The sequence below is a fragment of the Eublepharis macularius genome, chromosome 7, assembly GCF_028583425.1.
Source record: "Eublepharis macularius isolate TG4126 chromosome 7, MPM_Emac_v1.0, whole genome shotgun sequence".
Taxonomy (NCBI): domain Eukaryota; kingdom Metazoa; phylum Chordata; class Lepidosauria; order Squamata; family Eublepharidae; genus Eublepharis; species Eublepharis macularius.
This window is the reverse complement of record NC_072796.1, coordinates 70,775,769-70,795,161: the sequence shown is the minus strand read 5'-3', so window position 1 is coordinate 70,795,161 and position 19,393 is coordinate 70,775,769. Positions and strand designations below refer to the sequence as shown.

General features: G+C 42.7%; 1 protein-coding gene across 1 annotated transcript in view; it reads right to left on the bottom strand.

Moving 5' to 3' along the window:
• Positions 1 to 18,349, bottom strand: part of MYOM1 (myomesin 1) — a 143,864-nt gene extending 125,515 nt beyond the window's left edge. The window contains 2 exon segments of the mRNA XM_054984625.1: positions 13,553 to 13,969; positions 18,217 to 18,349. Of these exon segments, the coding sequence (XP_054840600.1) occupies positions 13,553 to 13,935 (383 nt within the window). The 5' untranslated portion in view covers positions 13,936 to 13,969; positions 18,217 to 18,349.
• Between the last annotated feature and the right edge of the window lie 1,044 nt (positions 18,350 to 19,393).

Sequence of the window (19,393 nt, the reverse complement as noted above, 5' to 3'; positions counted from 1 at the left end):
AACCACCCTAAAGTTCATGGTGGTTTGTCAGAAATGGGCTCTGACGAACCGCTGGTTTGCGAACCACGAACCGGCCTGGCTCATGACAAGCTTTGGTTCGTATTTTGGTTTGTGCCCATCTCTATTGGAGACTCCCCACTCCGTGCTGCTGCCTCTTGCCAGCCAGCTGTAAAATGCAGGTGTTTTTCCAAACACAGACACATACCACTGTGCTCAGTATCCTGCCCTGTCCAGTTTTGCTCGGTATGGCAGATAGGACCATCATTCTAGGTTATAGAAACAACTCTTGGGCATCATTGACAATTAAGCAGGCATCTTTATCTATTAATTCTAGAGAAGTAGCTATGTTAGTCTTTTGCAACCAAAGAACAAAAAAGCCTATAGGAGCACCTCAAAGACTGACTCGTTTACTGCATCATAAGCTTCTATGAGTAGGGTTGTCACCTTTTAAGCTGGTCCCTCTAGCTATTTCTTTATTCTGCAAACAATTAGCAGGTGGTGTGATTTAATTTCATACTATGATGAGCTTCACTTGCCCATTTCCACTTATTAAGCCTCTATTAAAGGGACAGGACTTCCCCCACACATGTTTAGTTGTCAGTCTTATCAATGAGTCTTTTAATGAACTGGGTTCTGGCTCATGAAATATTATTTCACAATCCAACCGTTAACTTTAAAACAACGAAGAGTCTAATCGCATCTTAAAAGCTAACAATTTTATCTATTAAACTGCACAAAAGCCTAGCAAAACCCTCTTTTGCTTTGCACGATTAAACAGCATGTCTATGATCATACAGGGCTGCACAACTCAAACTTTTACTTGCAGCAAAATGGAGCTTAATTGGAGCAAAATTAGTTGACCTGTGACATTGCTTGATCCCATCCTGTGACATCACTATTGTGAAGAGGATGCAGGTGAGTTTGTAGTAGAGACGTGCACAAACAGAAAAAACAAACATGATGTTCGTTGTTCGTTGCCATCCACAAACAGGGACTCATGAACAACCACAAACATGGCCCTATTCACAAACATGTTCGTGGTTGGCTGTTTGTGGGGGCCAGCAGGCTCTCTGCCAGCCATCATCCAAGTCAAGATCTCTACTGCACCACTCCCAGAAACCTGACCTGAGCAGGCACCAGGAAAGGTACCAATAATAAATAATAGCTTGGCCCCAGAGCCTGGCAGCAGCCCTGGAACTTGAAGTGGTAGATCCCTACTGCACCACTCCCAGAAACCTTACCTGAGCAGGCAGCAGGAAAGGTACCAATAATAAATAATAGCTCGGCCCAGAGCCTGGCAGCAGCCCTGGAACTTGAAGGGGTAGATCCCTATCCCACCACACACAAAGAAAATTCAAGCTCCAATGCACTCTCTCTATCAAAATGCCAACAGCAACTGTCTCCCTCCCTCCCCACTGTCTGCAAAGTCAGAGCTGGGAGCCCCCCTCCCCCTGCTCTTTGCTCCCTTGTTGTAACAAATTTGGAGGTCCACACTCGAAAGGAAGACCTGCCTATCAAGCTAAATTGGGCTTAGATTGAGGTTTCCAGGGCAACAGCAGGAGTTCAGACAGAGTTCAGACAATCCCTGCCTAAGTTGCCAAGGGAATTGATTGCAGGTGCCAGACTGTCTGGCTTGGTGAACAGCAACAAACAGCAACAAACGAGACTTGCAACGACCACCTGTTCGTTTAGAATGGGGCTTCATGACCACTTGTTCTCGAACAGCAGATTGGGCTGTTCGTGGCTTTTTTTTGTTCATATTGCTGTTCATGCCCATCTCTAGTCTGTAGCTGCAGCATTTGAAGCCTCTGAGAAGCTATTGTTGCTATGACAATGCCAGAGAATTGAAAATCTCTCAGATGTCCTGGGGATGAGTCAGAACTTTGTCTCTTAGCTCAGAAAACAGCTGAGAAGCAGCATTCTGACCCATTTATAGGGGAAGGGAATCCTCTCCACTGTGTCCAAGAGATTTGCAAATGAAACACATGCTTTTCAGACTCAGGGTGACGTGCCAGCACCTTGTTCCCCCAGCCTTATAAGAAAGGACATTCAGGACATATAACATGTTTCTAGAAGTCACATGCAGATAACGGATCTTGCATAAGAGTAATACATTACCGTAGTCTGTGCACAGATACAGGGATGGAAGAATTTGATTAATCAACATAATAAAAAGCAAACTTTCAGTTAGGTCACAAGGTCTACAGGAAACCAACTCACACAGATCGGTACTTACACAAAAATTCCAATCACCACCCTCGACAGAAAAGAGGCATAATAAAAACATTAGTAGACCGTGCAAGATGGATACATCAATGAGGAAACTAATCATCTAAACCATGCACTTCAAGCAAATGGCTACTCCAGAAATGAAATCAGAAGAGCAATTAAACCAAGGATAAATCAAACAACCAAGGAAAACAGTCTCCCACAGGAAAAGTGTTTTTGCCATATATCAAAGGAATCACTGATCAGATGGGAAAGCTTATGAAAAAGCACAACCTTCAAACAGTATTCAGACCCACCAGAGGAATACAACAGATGCTATGATCAGCAAAAGACAGTAGAGACTCCCTCACCTCTGCAGGAGTATACCGCTTACCCTGCAGCTGTGGACAAGTTTACATTGGGACCACACAGCGTAGCATCCAGACAAGAATAAAAGAACATGAAAGACACTGCAGACTTGGCCATCCGGAAAAATCAGCAGTGGCTGAACATAGCCTAACTCAAACAGGACACAGTATCCTATTCCAGGACACTAAAATACTGGACAACACTTCCAACTACTTCATCAGATTGCACAGGGAAGCCATTGAAATTCATAAGCATAAGCACAATTTCAACAGGAAAGAAGAGACCTTAAGAATGTATAGAGCATGGTTTCCAGTCCTGAAAAACACCAGGCTAATAAAATACTCTATACCCGACAATAGCCCTGCAGAGAAGATTAGCACATCAAGCACCAATCCATATGCAAAAGAACCTCCTCAGGATACAGTGAAGCCTCCCTCCATTAGCATTCCACACCCTGGGAAACTCTTAGAGGATGACTCAGCCCAACCCTACCTTCCTGAGTAGATATAAATTACCTGCCAACTTCTTTTCCACACTGTGACACCGAGAGCCTCGCTACAAGTGACATTTTACACGTGAAGGACACTTGATCATTTTCGCAAGTCTTTCTGGGAACTGAAGTCCCTCTCCCCCACCCCTTTTCCTTCTGTTCCTTCCCCTCTCTGTTAGAATGGCTGCCTAAAGAGACAGAGAAAGCCTACGGCTACAGCAGCTTTTGCAAATCATCTTACTGGGGGTGGGGGATGCTCTGGAGAAAGCTGACATGTCGGTGAAGTCCTAGTGTCCTTCCCCTCTCTGTTAGAACTGTTAGAATCGCTGCCTGAAAAGTCAGAGAAAGCCTGCGGCAACAGCAGCTTTTGCAAATCATTCCTGCAGTCACAAGCCTGCTCTCAATGATCTTTTGGGGGCGGGCAGCTGCAACTTTCTCAGCTTTCTCCAGAGCATTCCCACCCCCTCCCCGAGCAAGATGATTTGCAAAAGCTGCTGTTGCCGTAGGCTTTCTCTGTCTCTTCAGGCAGCCATTCTAACAGAGAGGGGAAGGAACAGAAGGAAAAGGGGTGAAGGAGAGGGACTTCAGTTCCCAGAAAGACTTGCGAAAATGATCAAGTGTCCTTCACGTGTAAAATGTCACTTGCAGCGAGGCTCAGAGAGATCTCTGTCTTTTGGTGCTACACCTCTGAAGATGCCAGCCACAGCTGCTGGCGAAACGTCAGGAACTACAACACCAAGACCTGACTATACAGCCCGGAAAATCCACAACAACCAACATAATAAACATTTTTTTTTGTTCTCACATGTATTACACACAAATAAGTGATTTTTGTGATAGGGCTGTCAGCCAGTTTTGTAAATCTGAACAATGCTATTCACACCACCAACTGAGAAAAAGATCTGTCTAGATGCTATATGTTGCTGTTAGTAATAATTCTTCAGGAAAGCAAGCAAATTTCCACCATTCTTAAAAATGTAAGTTCAAATTATACCCCTTGGTGAAATATGAGAGCAATACGGGGTACCTGATTTCATTCAGAATTAAATATTGAGAATGATCTTAGCTACTCCTAGGAATATGTCCTTTTAGGGGAGCTGAGATCAGAATGTTGCCAGCAGAAACTAGGCGTCATTAGTGACTTTATAATTATTGGACAAAAATAATATATATGCCTGGGTACAGATGCCTAAAATTTGCCTAAATAAACCAATTCAAACTACAGAGGCTAATCAAGTAACTAGTTCCAGAAGCTACTGGAACTAATTCAATGATATGGCCTCTTACTAAATGGTTTGTTACAAAATTAGGATAGAGGATGCAAAGCTGTGCTACAGATCAGCTGCAAGATGTTTATATTCTGGGAAATTACTCCTTTGGGGCCACATTGGAATGGCTCAGAGGCTATGCTTAGGTACAACTTTGATTCAGCTGACAGGCAAGCTATTTGCCTAATGAGCAGACTTTCAGACTCTGTATAAGAGAGGAACTACTCTCTAAGGAACTACTTTATTTCACCAGTATTTCATATTTGTAGACCCTGGTTCCCACTTCCCACTACAAAACAGTGTTAGGAGGTTTTATTTACTGGGACACAGAGGTGGCAAGAAGGAAGGATGCTTAACCTTCACACTGGCTTGTCCATCAGCAAGAATTCTAGACAGATGTTTCTATCCCAAAACACTACGGTGAAGAAGAAAATTAACATTTCATTTCTATAGTATGTTGAATACATCTGTTCCTGAGGGTGCTGCCATGCATTGCGCCCCTGCTTGTATCTTGCAACTAGTCTCATTGTATTTACTCTACATGTACCTTTCATGTCTAAAATTCCAAAGCTGGTATAAGAACAACTGAAACAAAATGTACTCTTTTCAAGTACCACTTCCTTCCTGTCTTCTGATTTTTCAATGCTAAACCATGCATTCTCAAGTGACGAGAGCCAAAGAAAGTGAAAACAGTTCTTCCGTAAGTAGAAGACACCTTTATATGTGGAAACTGCTTAGTGCCATAGATGTTCTGAAGATCAAAACAACAAATCAAAAGAAGAATTGGCGAAGTACAGAAATTTCATCCCTCAGTCCTGATAATAGATAGGTTCAGACCTTAACCATTTTCTCTGGATCATGCACATTAGGTTCACGCAGAAACAAGACGAACTGGAACTATCCATGACACACTTAGAATCTGGGAAACCTAACTGAATTGCAGGCTAAGTTTGGCCTGGAAAATACACGCATTTGGCTAAAAACATTTGAAAGGTCAGGACTCAGGAGGCTGTTCTCCTTGAAACCAGAGAGCAAAGAAAGTGTGATAGGTCCTGCCGTTGCTCTGGGGAGATTCTGTTCCACATACCAGGTAAGAAGCAGCTGATTGCAATGTATCAGTTGAAGGGCAAGATTCTGGAATCTGCTTTTGAAAATTTTTCTAGCTATGGACATCTACCTACCAGAGGATACTATTAGGGACATGTTTTTAGAAAGCATTTTAACACAAGGAGTGAGGGGAAATGTATAAAACTGCTGCCATGATCAGTAAGCCTCCATTTTTTAAGCCTCTTTCTCCACCCCCTACACTCTTGGGTCTACGACCAGCTCATTTCTGCTACATATATCAGCCCCAAGAAGACAGAAAATTGTGGAGCTGCTTTACAAAATAAAGGAGGCAAGATGGTCAGGAAAATAGATAGGAGCGGAGACACTCCATTCTGATTGTATTATAGCTACAAGGGCCCAGAGAGAGAGAACCTGCCACAAACAGAATCCAGAAATTAATTCTTTCAGGCACTTAAAGTTTTTATACCATTCTTCAGAGTATTGCAGCACTGTCAGGGTGCTCTTGACACACTCCCTCTCCTGTCCTTGGCACATTCCTACTTCACAAAAGAGACCCCGGTGACAACAGCTACTAAGGGTCAAGCTAAATAAGATGCAGGGCAAGGGTTGAACCTCCTGTTTGCTGAAGCAATTGAACCTGGGAACTGTACCTGGGAGGGTGGGGTGGGAAGGGAGCTGGTGGAACAGCTAGCAGAGGAGGCGGCCAGGTAGAGGACTGCGAGGGAATCCCCCCCCCATCCCCCAGCGAGCCCATGTCACTCTGCTTTTGAAAACTACAGCTTCCATTTAAAATCGTGTCACCAAACATGGGTTTCAACCCTTGTTCAGCATCTTGTTTAGCTTGACCCTAAGTAATGAGAAAGATATGAGCAGGAATGAAGATCTCTGTGTTGTATCTAACAAAGGGAACTTGACTCTCAAAAACTTATACCTTGGAAACTCTTGTTGGTCTTTAAGGTGCTACTGGACTTGAATCTTGCTCATCTACTGCACACCAACATGGCTATCCACCTGGAACTAAGTAATGAGACTTTCTCCTCTCAGTGACACCCCACATTCCAATTAGTTAACTAACCCCACATCTAATATACCTTCTTTTCATTGCTCCCTTTCCTCCCTTTCCTTATTTGGAGGAGTTCCTAACACTCATCCTGGAAACCCCTTCTGACATCTTCCCACAGATCCAGTCAGAGGGCTTTGATCAGACCTCCTCAACATTCCCCTCCTCAAGTCCTGGAAAATCAATGGTTTTGTTTTCCATTATCCTGCAATATATCTGGAGCTGCAATTACCCCCTAGTTTGCACTCAGTGGTCAGATTTTGACCACTGTATCCTGCTGTGTACCTTGTGCTTTTGCATCCTTGCGCAGCAGACTCCACGTTTTCCCTGGATTTTTACCTGAGCAAGGTAGATTTTCCAGAGTATAAGCTTTCAAGAGTCAAGTTCTCTTCATCAGTTTGGGAGGTGGTTCCCATAAATAAGCAGATTGTGCAAAAACATATTGGATTGAATTCTATAATTCTGGGCAGAGCTGAATGCCAGTATAAGGAGTCTTGCTCCAGTAGAACATACTTCTTCTGCCAGAGGAAGACTTCCTGAGCCAAAGGAAGGCTCTACTGTTAGCAGAAGAAAATAATAAAACCCAACCCATTGCCACAATACATTATCAAAGCAACTTATTCAAAGCTATAGGTGGCAAATCCTGGATTCCTGCTAGAATTGGTTCAGGGAATCATCACTAAACCAGAAGAATGACTGTCATAGGTATGCATTTACAGGAAGTGTATCAAATGCCAGTGAATGGTTACAAAAAGTTTGCATCAAAACATGGTGTCAAAAATGATTGATATACGATTAGTGTGGTCCAGTAGAGAGAATACTGGATACTGGAGTAAGATGTGGGAAATCAAAAGCCACACCTGCCAATTCTCTGTAGACAATATATTTCTCTGCTTTAAAAAAAGTATGTAGAACTAAACTCTCTGTTTTATTTTACTGTGTTAAAAGTATGCAGCAGAAACACGGAAGATAAATTATATTTTCAGACCATGAATGTTTGGGACCGTGTCAGGAAAAAAGAGAGAGCGAGTTCCAAATGCATCCAGATAAATAAGAAGTCATCTCTATTTTCATTCTACTGGAACTTCTGTTCAGATTTATCACAACGCCAAGCTACATAGCTAACATTGTTCAAAGGACAGGTGTCCTTCATACAGCAAGACAGATGAAAGCATTTTCCATTCTTGTTTGTGACTTTTAAATCCTCATCTATAATAGACTAATGGATGGGTCACTGAGAGAAGGATCCAAGTTCCAGTTATTTATTTGTTCCTTACCGAAATCTGAAGAGAAACTAATTTCATTTTTACTACATTTCTCCTAGATCCAACATCCATGTAGCAAAGTATTTTTGGATTGTTGACTATAGTGATAAGTTCAGATATTCATGAAAGGATCCCTGCTTTTCTCTTCAGAAGGTATACTTTATTATATGCACTAGGGATGCATTGCAATTAAGTTTCAAGAATAACTCACAAAATACAATATATAAAGAAATCCCTCCCTGTATAGTGGACCATGGATTATACTGCCAAGCTAAGTAGTTATCCGGACACTGCTAGAGATATTCCTGCTAAATTGTGGTCAGTGTTTTTCGTGCCTACCTCTGCTATACAGCCTGGTCTATCAATTTCCTGTTCTGTCATCTCATGAAATGTCATCTCAGGGAATGCAGATAAAATGCACTTCAAAGACACAAGTCTTCATTAATGAAGAAGGGCCAGATCATTTCTATATGAGAAAATAACCTCTGGTTCAGGTTCTCAGGTCTCTCAGGGTCTAGAACTTTATGTAAAGAAAGCCGAGGTGGGATGTTTGTTTTTAAACAACACAGGAGCACAGGAGTCAGGGGACCTTAATCCTGCCCCATCTCACATCTTATTCCAGTGCTTCCAGTTCCTGATATATAAGTATGACAAATGCATGGGAGTCTCCATTTTCTCCTCTACTAACAAAACTTTTGTTGTTGTCATTGTTGCATGATATATGCATCATGTAGCAAATGATAGCATAACTCTGTTGCATGAGTTGGGTTAGATTAGATCATCCAACGGAAGCATCTCATCTTTTCTGAAGCGTAAATTTGAGAACTTTACAAATATTGGCTACAATCCATTAACAAGTTTAGGGCACATATAGAACTATGTAAGACATTCTGTGCATTGAGAAGCATGCTGAATAAGCTCCAGTCAACAAAACCTCAAAGCACACTTTGTACATTCTAGACTCCCCATGGGTTATTAAGTATGGACAAAGAGATATCAGTATATCTAATTCTCAATTGTCACAAATAAATTCTGTTGGGGCTGGGAGAGAGGGAGAGGTGCACAAGCTCTATCTGCCCCTTCAGCCAATTTGCACGGGGATTCATTATCAAGCCCCAGGTGACCAAAAGGATAGGACTCCAGTGTGCTTCAAAAACAAAGCTGCAGCTTTACTGGTTACAATGTATGCCCTAACAACAAGCATACACCTGACCACCCAAATGGCAGTGCACTAAGTCAGGGACAATGGATAGAGCTTACACACCTCTCCTTGACCCCTAGCCCCTGTAGAATTTATGGCCTCATCTCAGATACTTAAATCTGCAGGTTGGGGGGCATGTAGATAGAAGGGAGGGTTTTGTTTTGATGTTCAAGTTTGCAGAAAAATATGAAAAGTAAAAAAAAAAATTGAAAGTGAGTTAAATCCACCGAAACAGAGCAATAAGTTGTCTGCAAAAGCACAAACAATACACCTCTGAAGATGCCAGTCACAGCTGCTGGTGAAATGTCAGGAACTACAACGTCAAGACCACAGCTATACAGCCCGGAAAATCCACAACAACCATCGTTCTCCAGCCGTGAAAGCCTTCGACAATACAATATACATTTACCATCAGCAGAGGGAAGGAAAAGTATAAGTGCCTTGACACAGTCTTCCCCCGCCACCAGCACCTCTCCTCCTGTGAAGGCAAGAGGAGTGGAAGCCACCACCACTGTGCCAAAGAAGCAGCAGAACTGCAGGCAAGCATGGAGGAGCAGAAGCTGCTGCTGTCCCCTGCTGCTTCAGGCAGGCAGGTAGAAAGGTGAGTAGAGGGAGCAGGAGCCATCGCTAACCTCTCCACCACCGAGGCAGCAGCATGTCGGTCAGGCAGAACAAGGAGTTTAAGAGTCACCCTCTCACTGCCGCCATCCTCTCACTTCAAAGTGACAGAAGGGTGGGTAGATGGATGGTTAGGTGGGAGAGGAGTGGGAACTGCCACTGGCGGCATGTAAGCCACAGAGGTGCAGTAATCCAGGCAGATGACAGAGGGCCAGTAATGGCTCCCCACAGGAGTTGGTGAGTGGGTGGCTGAGCCAGGCAGGCAGCTAGGGGAGAGAGGAGTAGCAGTGGCACTGTTGGCAGGCAAGCCCCCCAGCAAGTGGCTGCCCCCCCCAGGCATGCGAGTAGGGGGAAGGATGTAATTTTCCCTCATTGTACCAATTCAGGTCTTTATTTTTTTCTGTAATGTATTGATATAGGGAGCCCTTCATCATGTGCCTCTGTGCATCAGTATCACTGTTTTATAACAGCCACCATGTGAAGCAATTTAAGTGGCAGCTGTAACATATACATTAGCTTTGGGCTTTAAGGGCAAACTAATTAGGAATCAAATGACCAACTACTCTCCTCTACCCCATCACTGCAATCCTTACAAGATTTGCTGAGTAAGCACATAACTTCTTATGGCATGTGAAAGGGGACATCCTCAGTTGCACTCTTCAGCTGCTGGAGCAGTGGGTCTGCCTCTGACCCATGTACAAAAAAACTGCAGTGTCTGGCCATAGATAATTATAGCCACATTATTATAAAAAACAAAAAGCAGAGTTGAACCCTGGTAAGTCAAAGCCAACGATGGGTAGAAAGGAAGTTCTTCAGAATGGTAAGAAAGAGCAAACATTAAAAGATACAATACTAATCTGAATTCAAGCACCATTTCCCCATAAAAATTAACAAGTGTTTTTGAAATTAACTAGTTCAAGGGTTGGATCCAGAGTCATATAAAAAAGTATGCTTAAGATCTTTCCCTCCTAGAGTTGCCAGCATGAGGCTGGGAAATTCTTGGAGATTTGGGGGGTACAGTCTGGAGACGGTGGGAATTAGCGAGAGGAGAGACCTCTGTGGGGAGTAATGCCAAACAGTCGATCCTCCAAAGCAGCCATTTTTTCCAGGGAAACTGATCTCCATGGCTGTTACCAGAACTGCTATTTTATGGGGAAATTAGCTAGCAGTCTGGGACTAAATTTAGCGCGGATCTTAACCTCTGTATACCAGGGTCCACTTCCACTGCAGCAAGAAAAAGGAGGCGATTGCTTCAAATAAAATGTTGTTTTAATGCAATAATGTTGCATGTACCTACTAATACACATTCAATCAAGAACACTCAAGTACTAAGAAAATAGAGCAAGGAAAAGAATAGAGCCAGTTGCATGAGCAGGTTCCCACTTGAGTACGATGGGACTGGGGCTATGATACGAACCTGTCACGGTGAGGAGATAGAGGTCAGCAGCCAGCATGGAGTAGTCTAACAGCCTGCGCTAGACTAGCAGAGAGATAAGCAAGGGTGTGGATAGGAACGGCGTGCCTCGAGGCAGGAGAAGCCTGCTTAAATACTCAAAAAGGGGCTTTGAAGCATGAGTGTTCCTAGTGGCTCTCAGGTGTAAAAACAAAAGGTTTTTATTGCTCCTATCTCTAAAACTAATGGGCCACTTTTAGAGTCAGGATGCTTGATAGTAACACCTGGCGGGGGGAGCAAGAAAGAAGGAAAGGGGATGCCGGGCTGAATGATTGGATTTTTTTCCAGGAAGCAGGAACTATCCTGCTGGGATCTTCTCCTGGAATGTCGCGGATGCACGGTTCTGGTGTCATTAAGTGTGTTTGGATTGCCGGCCCTTGATGTCCGTTGCCGGGTCAGCCTCCCTTGATATGCAGAGCAGGGCAAGGCTGGGCACCACGGATGTGCTATGCGCAGGTTCACGAAATGGCTTCTTGGCTGCAAACTGCTTCTGCTGTTGGGGGCATGGCTTCTCTCTGGGCATTTCTTGCGGGCTAGTTGGCAGGTTGCCCGGTGGCTGGGCAGACTCAGTGACCGTCTTTCAAGGGCTAGCTGCGAGACTGACCAGGGGGCACCCGGCTGGGCTTTGGAAGCGCCTTTCTGGCTGGCACTGGGTTGCTGATAGGGTGATACTGGGCCCAGGTGGAGCAGAGGTCCAGGGAAGCAGGTAACAACAGCAAGCACAGTTCATGGCAAAGCAGCAATCATGACAGTACAGTTCCACACAGAGATCCTGGGCTGTGTGTGTAAAAACAGCTTGGCAAAGCACTTGGCACAGTTTAACATTCTTGATGGCAGGCAGGGGGGCCATAGGCAACATGGCCTGGAGATCAGTTGTAATTTTCCTCCCATCTTTTCTCCTACAGACCCTGGAGCCAACAAAACAAATGTGTGTGTGGGGGGGGGGGGTGAGGGGTGGGAAATTGCACAGAAACTTGGAAGCCCCATTGCCATTATAATGCATTGGCATTGCAGCAGCAACAGGGCTTTCACAAGAAAGTGCTGCTATGTGGAAGTCTTTCTTAAAGATTGAAGCACCTTGAAAATAGTGTAGGTTCAGCACAGAGAACTGTTGTTTGAGTGGAAAGTCCATGGTGATCAGAGCTCTGCCCACCCATCCTTGTACTGGCAGAAGTGCCTTTGTCTCACAAAAGAACACTTTTGAATCCAACCCATAATGTTTGGTTTCCACAATATCCAGTTCAGCTTTGAGAATTAACATTGTTTGCAGAGGTTGAAATAACATGACCAGTTTACAAAGCCCGCCAATTAAATTATAAAGGTCACATTCCAAGCACTTAAACCCAAGTAATCACATGCCAGCCTAAATCCAAATCACAACGAACAAGGTAATTACTTTTAACAAGATTCTCTTTTAAATCTGTTGAGAGGCCTTGAACATTGGAGTACATTTGCCCAATGGATTGGGTTTCCACTGCCAACAACAGATTGCTTTGGTGACCAAACTATGGCATGCCCTTAAATAACAACACACATGTCACACTGGATCCTTGCTCATCTTCTAGTGCCAGAAGGGCCACTGAGAGCTGCTAACAGCTAATGCAATACAAGGCTTTAAGGAAGTGAGATAGAAATGTTTTTTGCTATATTTATAACTCTTTATGACACAGAACTGAGTATTTTCAGATTCATCGCCCTCTACTTCAATTTTCCTGACTTCATTGTATTATAAAAATGAAGTACAGCGTTGGTACCAAACGAAGCATTATATGGTATAGAAGTGTCACACTCTCCCCAAATAAAAAGCAGCCACAAGATACCTAACCAAGTGGAATCTGCTTAACCCTTTCTCCTCTGACACTTTTCTATTCACAATCCTCCTCCCAAGCTAATTTTCCTCTCAAGGACAGCAGGAGGGAGATATTGTTTTCTTGCAGGTAGAAAAGCAGGTCAGAGAAAGAGGTATCTGAGTAGGAAGACAGCAGAAGGGAAGGGGTTATACAAACTCTTCTCCTACCTCCACCCAAACTTGTAGCCTTACACAGAGGTTTTTCAGACAAAAAAAAAGTCAGGAGACTATGATATGTCTGCTGTGTCTAATTTGCCCCTCAGAAAACCAACAAGGGGCAAAAGTAGTGTGACAGACTAAATTCTCCTTTAAGCTATACCTACTATGGATGAAATGTAAAATGAAATGCAAAACCAACCTAAGAATTAATTGTTCCAGCAAATAAATGCATGTAGTTACAAATTACAAAACCTGATCCTGGTCCAAATGAACATATTCATATAAACCTGCATTAGACTGAGACAGGTCACTTTTGTCTACTCTGACAGGCCACAGTTCTCCAGGGTTTTTCACATCACCAACTACCTAATCCAGTTGTACCTCCTGCTATTAGCGATGTCTGGGATTGAACTGGGACCTTCTGTATGCAAAGCAGATGTTCAACATCTGAGCCATGGCCCTTCCCCAAATTAAAGCCAATGGAATTTTTACTATTGAATTCAATTGACTACTGTCTCACTACTGGTCGAAAGTTTTACCCTACCCTTGATATGTTTCATATCCAAGACGGTAGGCTTCAGCTTTCTTATTGACCAGCTCAGATCCAAGACGGTAGGCTTCGGCTTTCTTACTGATGGATTCAGATCCAAGACTGTAAGCTGCTGCTCTTTTACTCTGAACGGACGATTCATGGGCATAAGCTTCAGCCAGGTCATGGCTGGATGCCACAGACTGTTGGTCATAAGATGCCGAACCGTGGCGGTAGGCCAATGCAGCTGCCTGATGATAGGCGGAAGATCCTTGACTATAGATCGCAGATTTGCTTTTCTCCTCCTTTTGGTACTGACTGAGAATGGACTCCAGCTCCTTGTGGCGGTATGCACGATCAAAATGTTGATGATGCCTCTGGTAGAATGGTAACGACATCCTGGATTCCTCTTAGCTCGTTTTTCACTTCACACTTTGGATACACCATAAAAAATACAGTTGTTAACCGGATAATAATATGAATTTCAGTTACGAACTCAAGAACATTTTAGTAAACTTACATAATCCAACATATATGGAGGCTGCATAACGAATATGTAGGAAAGTTTATGGGTAGGAGTAGTCCATGATAACACAGGATAGGTAGGAATGTAACATTTTATTATACAGCCTGGAAAACAGACAGCTTGTACCTAAAGAATTTACATAGGCATCTCTGTGTTACCATGAGCCCTGAGTGAATTATTAGTAATTGATTTTTCAACATAAACAGAAATATTAGATACTTACAGATATATACAGCTACCCAGTATTCAGTCATTTTATCTTACCTACAGGATATGTTGTTTACATTTTGTTATTGAAAATCTTCCTCTTCTAAGATAATGGTTTCCACTTATTTGATTTTGGTTGGTAACCAGATTGGTAGTGGCATATGCTATGTTGCCTATATGAGTCAGCACTTGCGTCCAAATAACAAAATGCCCCAGAGATGCATATGACGGCCCAAAGCACATCAGAGCATACTGTTAGTTCAGGCCCAACCCACCAGGTCAGAGATAGAATATGTTGTCTCCAACCAGTCAGTCCAGTACCAAGTGAGAGTACACCCCAAATGCTCTTCAGGTGGCCAAAAGGACTTTTAGTTCAAACGGCGCTGGGTGGTGGACACTGTTTTTACTTGCTGACTGAGGCCTGTGCCAAGTGTGTCAAAAAGCCACCTACAGTAGCATAGATGAAGCTGTCTTCCCATGCTGGGTGGGGACTGGGAAAATCAGAAGCCAGTGTGGTTCAGTGTTCAGGGACTGGGAAAACCTGGGTTCAAATGGTCTCTTGGTGATCTTTGGGTAGCCACCTCTCCCAGCCTAACCTACCTCACAGGGTTGTTGTAAGGATAAATGGGAGGAGGAGAGAACAAGCATGATGAACATGTAATAGACAAAAGCAGTGCATCCTGCCTTCATTCTTGCCAGTCCAGACTAGAGATGGTCACGAACTGAAATACGAACCAAAATTCTTCACATATCTGGCTGGTTCGTGGTTTGCGAACCAGCTGTTCGTCAGAGCCCATTTCTGACGAACCGTAACGAACTTTAGGCTGGTTCGTTTGGTTTGTTTTTGCTTCATCACTGCAGACAGCCCGGCCCTGATCAATCAGTTTCCTAGACAACCGGAGATGAGCTTTCTGCAGTAGAGGTGTGCACCCAGCAGCCTTTCAGCTGATGGGAGGAGGATCCCCCATGAGCTGAAAAAAGTGCCTGCATTTGAAAGGAGCAACATTTCTCTTGTGTGTAAGAAAAGTGTTGCTGCTTTCAAATGCCGGCTGGAACTTTAAAGCGTTTCAGTATCTGTTCTGCTTCCTATGTTTGCAGAAGTTTGCTTATTCCCTTCTGGCTTTAAAAGCCAGGAAAGGGCTAAATGGCTGGTTTTCCCTTCCTCCTTTGGGGCATGCACGCACACACTTTCCCCCCCCAAAGGCAAGAAAGTGTAGCAATGTTGTAACATTATAACATTGCAACATTGTAACACTGCATTTTCCTGGCTTTTAAAGCTTTTAAAGCCTTTTTAATCCTTTCCTGGCTTTTAAAGCCAGGAGGAAAGTGTAGTAATGTTACAATGCTACAATGTTGCTACACTTTCTTGCCTTTGGAAAAAAAAGTGTGTGTGTGCATGCCCCAAAGGAGGAAGGGAAAACCAGCCACTTAGCCCTTTTCTGGCTTTTAAAGCCATCAGGGAATAAGCAAATGTCTGCAAACATGGGAAGCAGAACAGCCGGCAGCTTTTTTCAGCTGACAGGGATTCCCTTCCCATCAGCTGAAAAGCGGCTGGCGTTTAAAAGGGGGAAACCGGAAATGCATACCCCTATTTTGCAGACCTTCTGCTGCCCCAGAAGTGAGGTTTTCACAAACCACACGAACTGGTTTGGGAACTGGGGCAAGTTTGTGAAAGTTTGTAGAACTGTATGAACCTCGAACCTCCTGGTTCGGGTTTTTTTTTCCATTTGTGCCCATGTCTAGTCCAGACAACAGTAGAATGCATCTTAAAGTTTTCAGATATACTTTGAATATGAGGAGGGGGAGGGAGGGAAGAGAAGGAGGGAAAGGGAGCAGGATTATACTTGCTGTCTCATGCCTGATCTCATATGAAGACTGGAACAGAGCCTATACAATTGTACACATGCAGGCCTTGTTGCAACTTTGTATGAATGCATGATGGATAAGGACAACCCACACAATTCTGATTCTCTCCTCTGACTGAGGCTTGTGCCAAAATAAAGTGTGTCAAAAAGCCACCTACAGTAGCATAGATGAAGCTGTGTTCTCATGCCAGGTCGTGGGAACCGGGAAAATCAGAAGCCAGTGTGGTACAGTATTCAGGGAAAGATTGTGCAAAAGACCGCAGGGTTATCTTTCAGTTTATGTGTCCCTCCATCCCTTTCTTTTCTGCACCACGCTAAGGACCTTCCTAAGCCAAACTGACTCACACTTCAGCAAAAGCAGGAAGAATGGGAAGTGTTACAGTTACAGATAATAGCAAGATAGAGCATGTACACAAACCTTCATTACTAATCAATCCAGGTATCTAAGGCGCATGTTTAAAGTTAACAGGAAACGTTTGTGTATGTAGGCTATTAGTATACTACTGGACCTTCTGGGGAATTGATGCCTTCTTCTGGAACATCTTACAATAAAGACTCATGAAAACTAAGGAAACTAAATACTGGTTTATCCAGTGAGACAATTCTTAGGGAAAACCTACAAGAACTTCCCTTATAAAAGGTCTGGTTATCTACTGTTACTTTTTCTTTTGCTATGAATATATTGGGCAGGACTCTTTTTTTTTACTGTATAAGAATTAAAATAAGATAAAATATGTCTTAAATGCAAAGTATGATGACTTTTGCAAATATAAAATAATTAAAATAATATTTAAAATATTCAGAATTCTAACTATGAAATCACAAAATCAGAATTTATATTTTGTTCCAAACTGGGGATTCTAAAAGTTTATTATGTGTAACAATGCAATATCAATACATTTGCAAGCATCCAGGATCTAAATCCACATTTTTTACCACAATTTGAAATTAAAATTTGCAAGCCAGGCATTTTGAATTTTGGTGAAGTCTGTGTATTCTAATTCTAATTTCAGATTGTTTCATCTGCACAATCACATATACAGTCCTTACTGTGTTTGATGATGGAGAGATAGATAAAGATGTGTATAGTATATCCTGTAATTATTTCTGTGCTACTATTACAATTGTAATCTGGTTACTCTGATACTCTGAATAGGCTACATTAAGGACCAGCAATAGTCTAGCCTTACATCAATGGTTCTCAGTGTTAAACAGCCACCCAATTTGTCTGGGAACACCTGTTGACTCCCACAGGAAAGTGAACCCCACTCACCCTCTTACACCTGCAGCTAGGCTCTCAGAGGCTCATTGACAGCCTCTGGCAGTTTTCAACTTGAACAGTAATATTTTATCTATGAAAGTCTGGTAAGCTGCTCTTTTAAAACCCTGTGGTAATTAGCAGTACACATTTACAGAAGCATGTACAGTATAGTAGAAACAGAGATTGTATTCATAATCTAATTCTACAAGTAGTAACACATACTTGCCCTCAGAAGTCTAAAAAATTGAAATATAGAAACTCAAAAAGAATCTTAGCTCTTTAGTTAGAGCCTCTAGAGAAATTCTGAAATAAATATCACACATGCAAACAGAAAGCATTCTAAGTATAATTGTTATGCTCTCTCCAGAGAAACCTAAACAACAAAAATTTCTTGTACAGCCATCCATTCAAGTCTTGTTTGAAAAGTACTTCAGCTCTCTATTTTGATAGCTGAACAGGTAAATGCTAACAGTGCAATCCTAAAAATGCTTTTCTGGGAGAAAGTCTCATTGAATTAAATGGGACTTACTTCTAAGTAGACTTACTTAGAATTGCTCCCTAACAATAAAATCCTAAGCAGAGTTACACTCTTCTAAGCCTGCTGATTTCAATTGACGTGTAGCTCTGCTTAGGAGGGCACTGTCAGTCTCTCACATTTTTTTGCTTTGTCCCTGAAGCTTGATTAAGATTCCTCCGATGTGTTATCATACCTCGGTCTCACCCCTTACTGAATCCGAAAGAAAAAGAGCATATATTGGTCCATATTTATAATACATAGAGCCAATTTGAAAAATAATCTCTCTGAACAGGGCATACTTACCAGGAGCTAAGCTAAAGATGATAAAAATTTCAGTCTTGAAGTGAATGAGAGAGAGAAATCCAGCAAAACTTGAATCCAGTAAAGTGGCTGACAGGATCAGGGCTAAGGACAGGGCTTCCAGGTCCAGAACAAAAATAAGGCCTGAAGTCAGTGGAATGTGAAGGCAACAGTCCCGACCTTTTATGGCTGGGAAGGCTGTTAAATATAGCAGCAGCAAAGAGGGAGAGACAGAACACTATCTCTGTACAAAGATACGATGACAGCAGCTACAAGCTACAAGTTTTTTCCTCTCTCTGAAGCCTTCAGTCAGCTCAAAAAATCAGTATGGTTGTGCTACGGAAATGTAGTTGATTTAAATTAAAAATAGGAAAATGTGCTGCCTCAAAAATCTAATTTAGAAATAGATTGATAGTGTACCCGACAGAAGCCAAAGCAGAGTCATGTGGTATTAACAAGGACTCCTGGATATTAGTATGCCAAACAGAATGACAGGATGCTATCAATATCTGGACTGATTTATTTTCTCCTGAACAGAAAATGGTTACAGGTAAATAAGAGGACTCAGACAGTAATTAGTAAATCCAGAGGAGTTAGCCGTGTTAGTCTGTAGTAGCAAAATCAAAAAGAGTCCAGTAGCACCTTTAAGACTAACCAATTTTATTGTAGCATAAGCTTTCGAGAATCAAGTTCTCTTCGTCAGATGCCTGATCAAAACTGGGCAGATACAGAAGAGGAGGGGGGAAGAGAGAGAGAGAGGAAAGAAGGGGACATAAATCACAAGGGGACAGAATGCAATTAGCATGGAGGCAATCAAAACATTCCTTTGCTTGGAAATGTAAACATCTCCTTTTGGTGTGCAGTCAGTTTGCCGTATTAGTTTGTAGCAGTGAAAGTATCCAATTCCTATGTAGTATAAGCCTTCGATAACCACAGCTCTCCCTGCCAGCTGCATCTGACAAAGAGAACTGTGGTCCCCGAAAGCCCACACCAGGCGTCACTGGGCTCCCCCAGATCACGCCTCTGTAAAGAGAATCTGTTACCTGTGATAATGTGATAACCATTCATAGTCTCTATTCAGTCCCATCTTGACAGAGTCAAATTTGCATATGAATTCCAATTCAGCAGCCTCCCGTTGGATTTTATTTTTGAAAGGTTTCTGTTGAACCACAGCGACCTT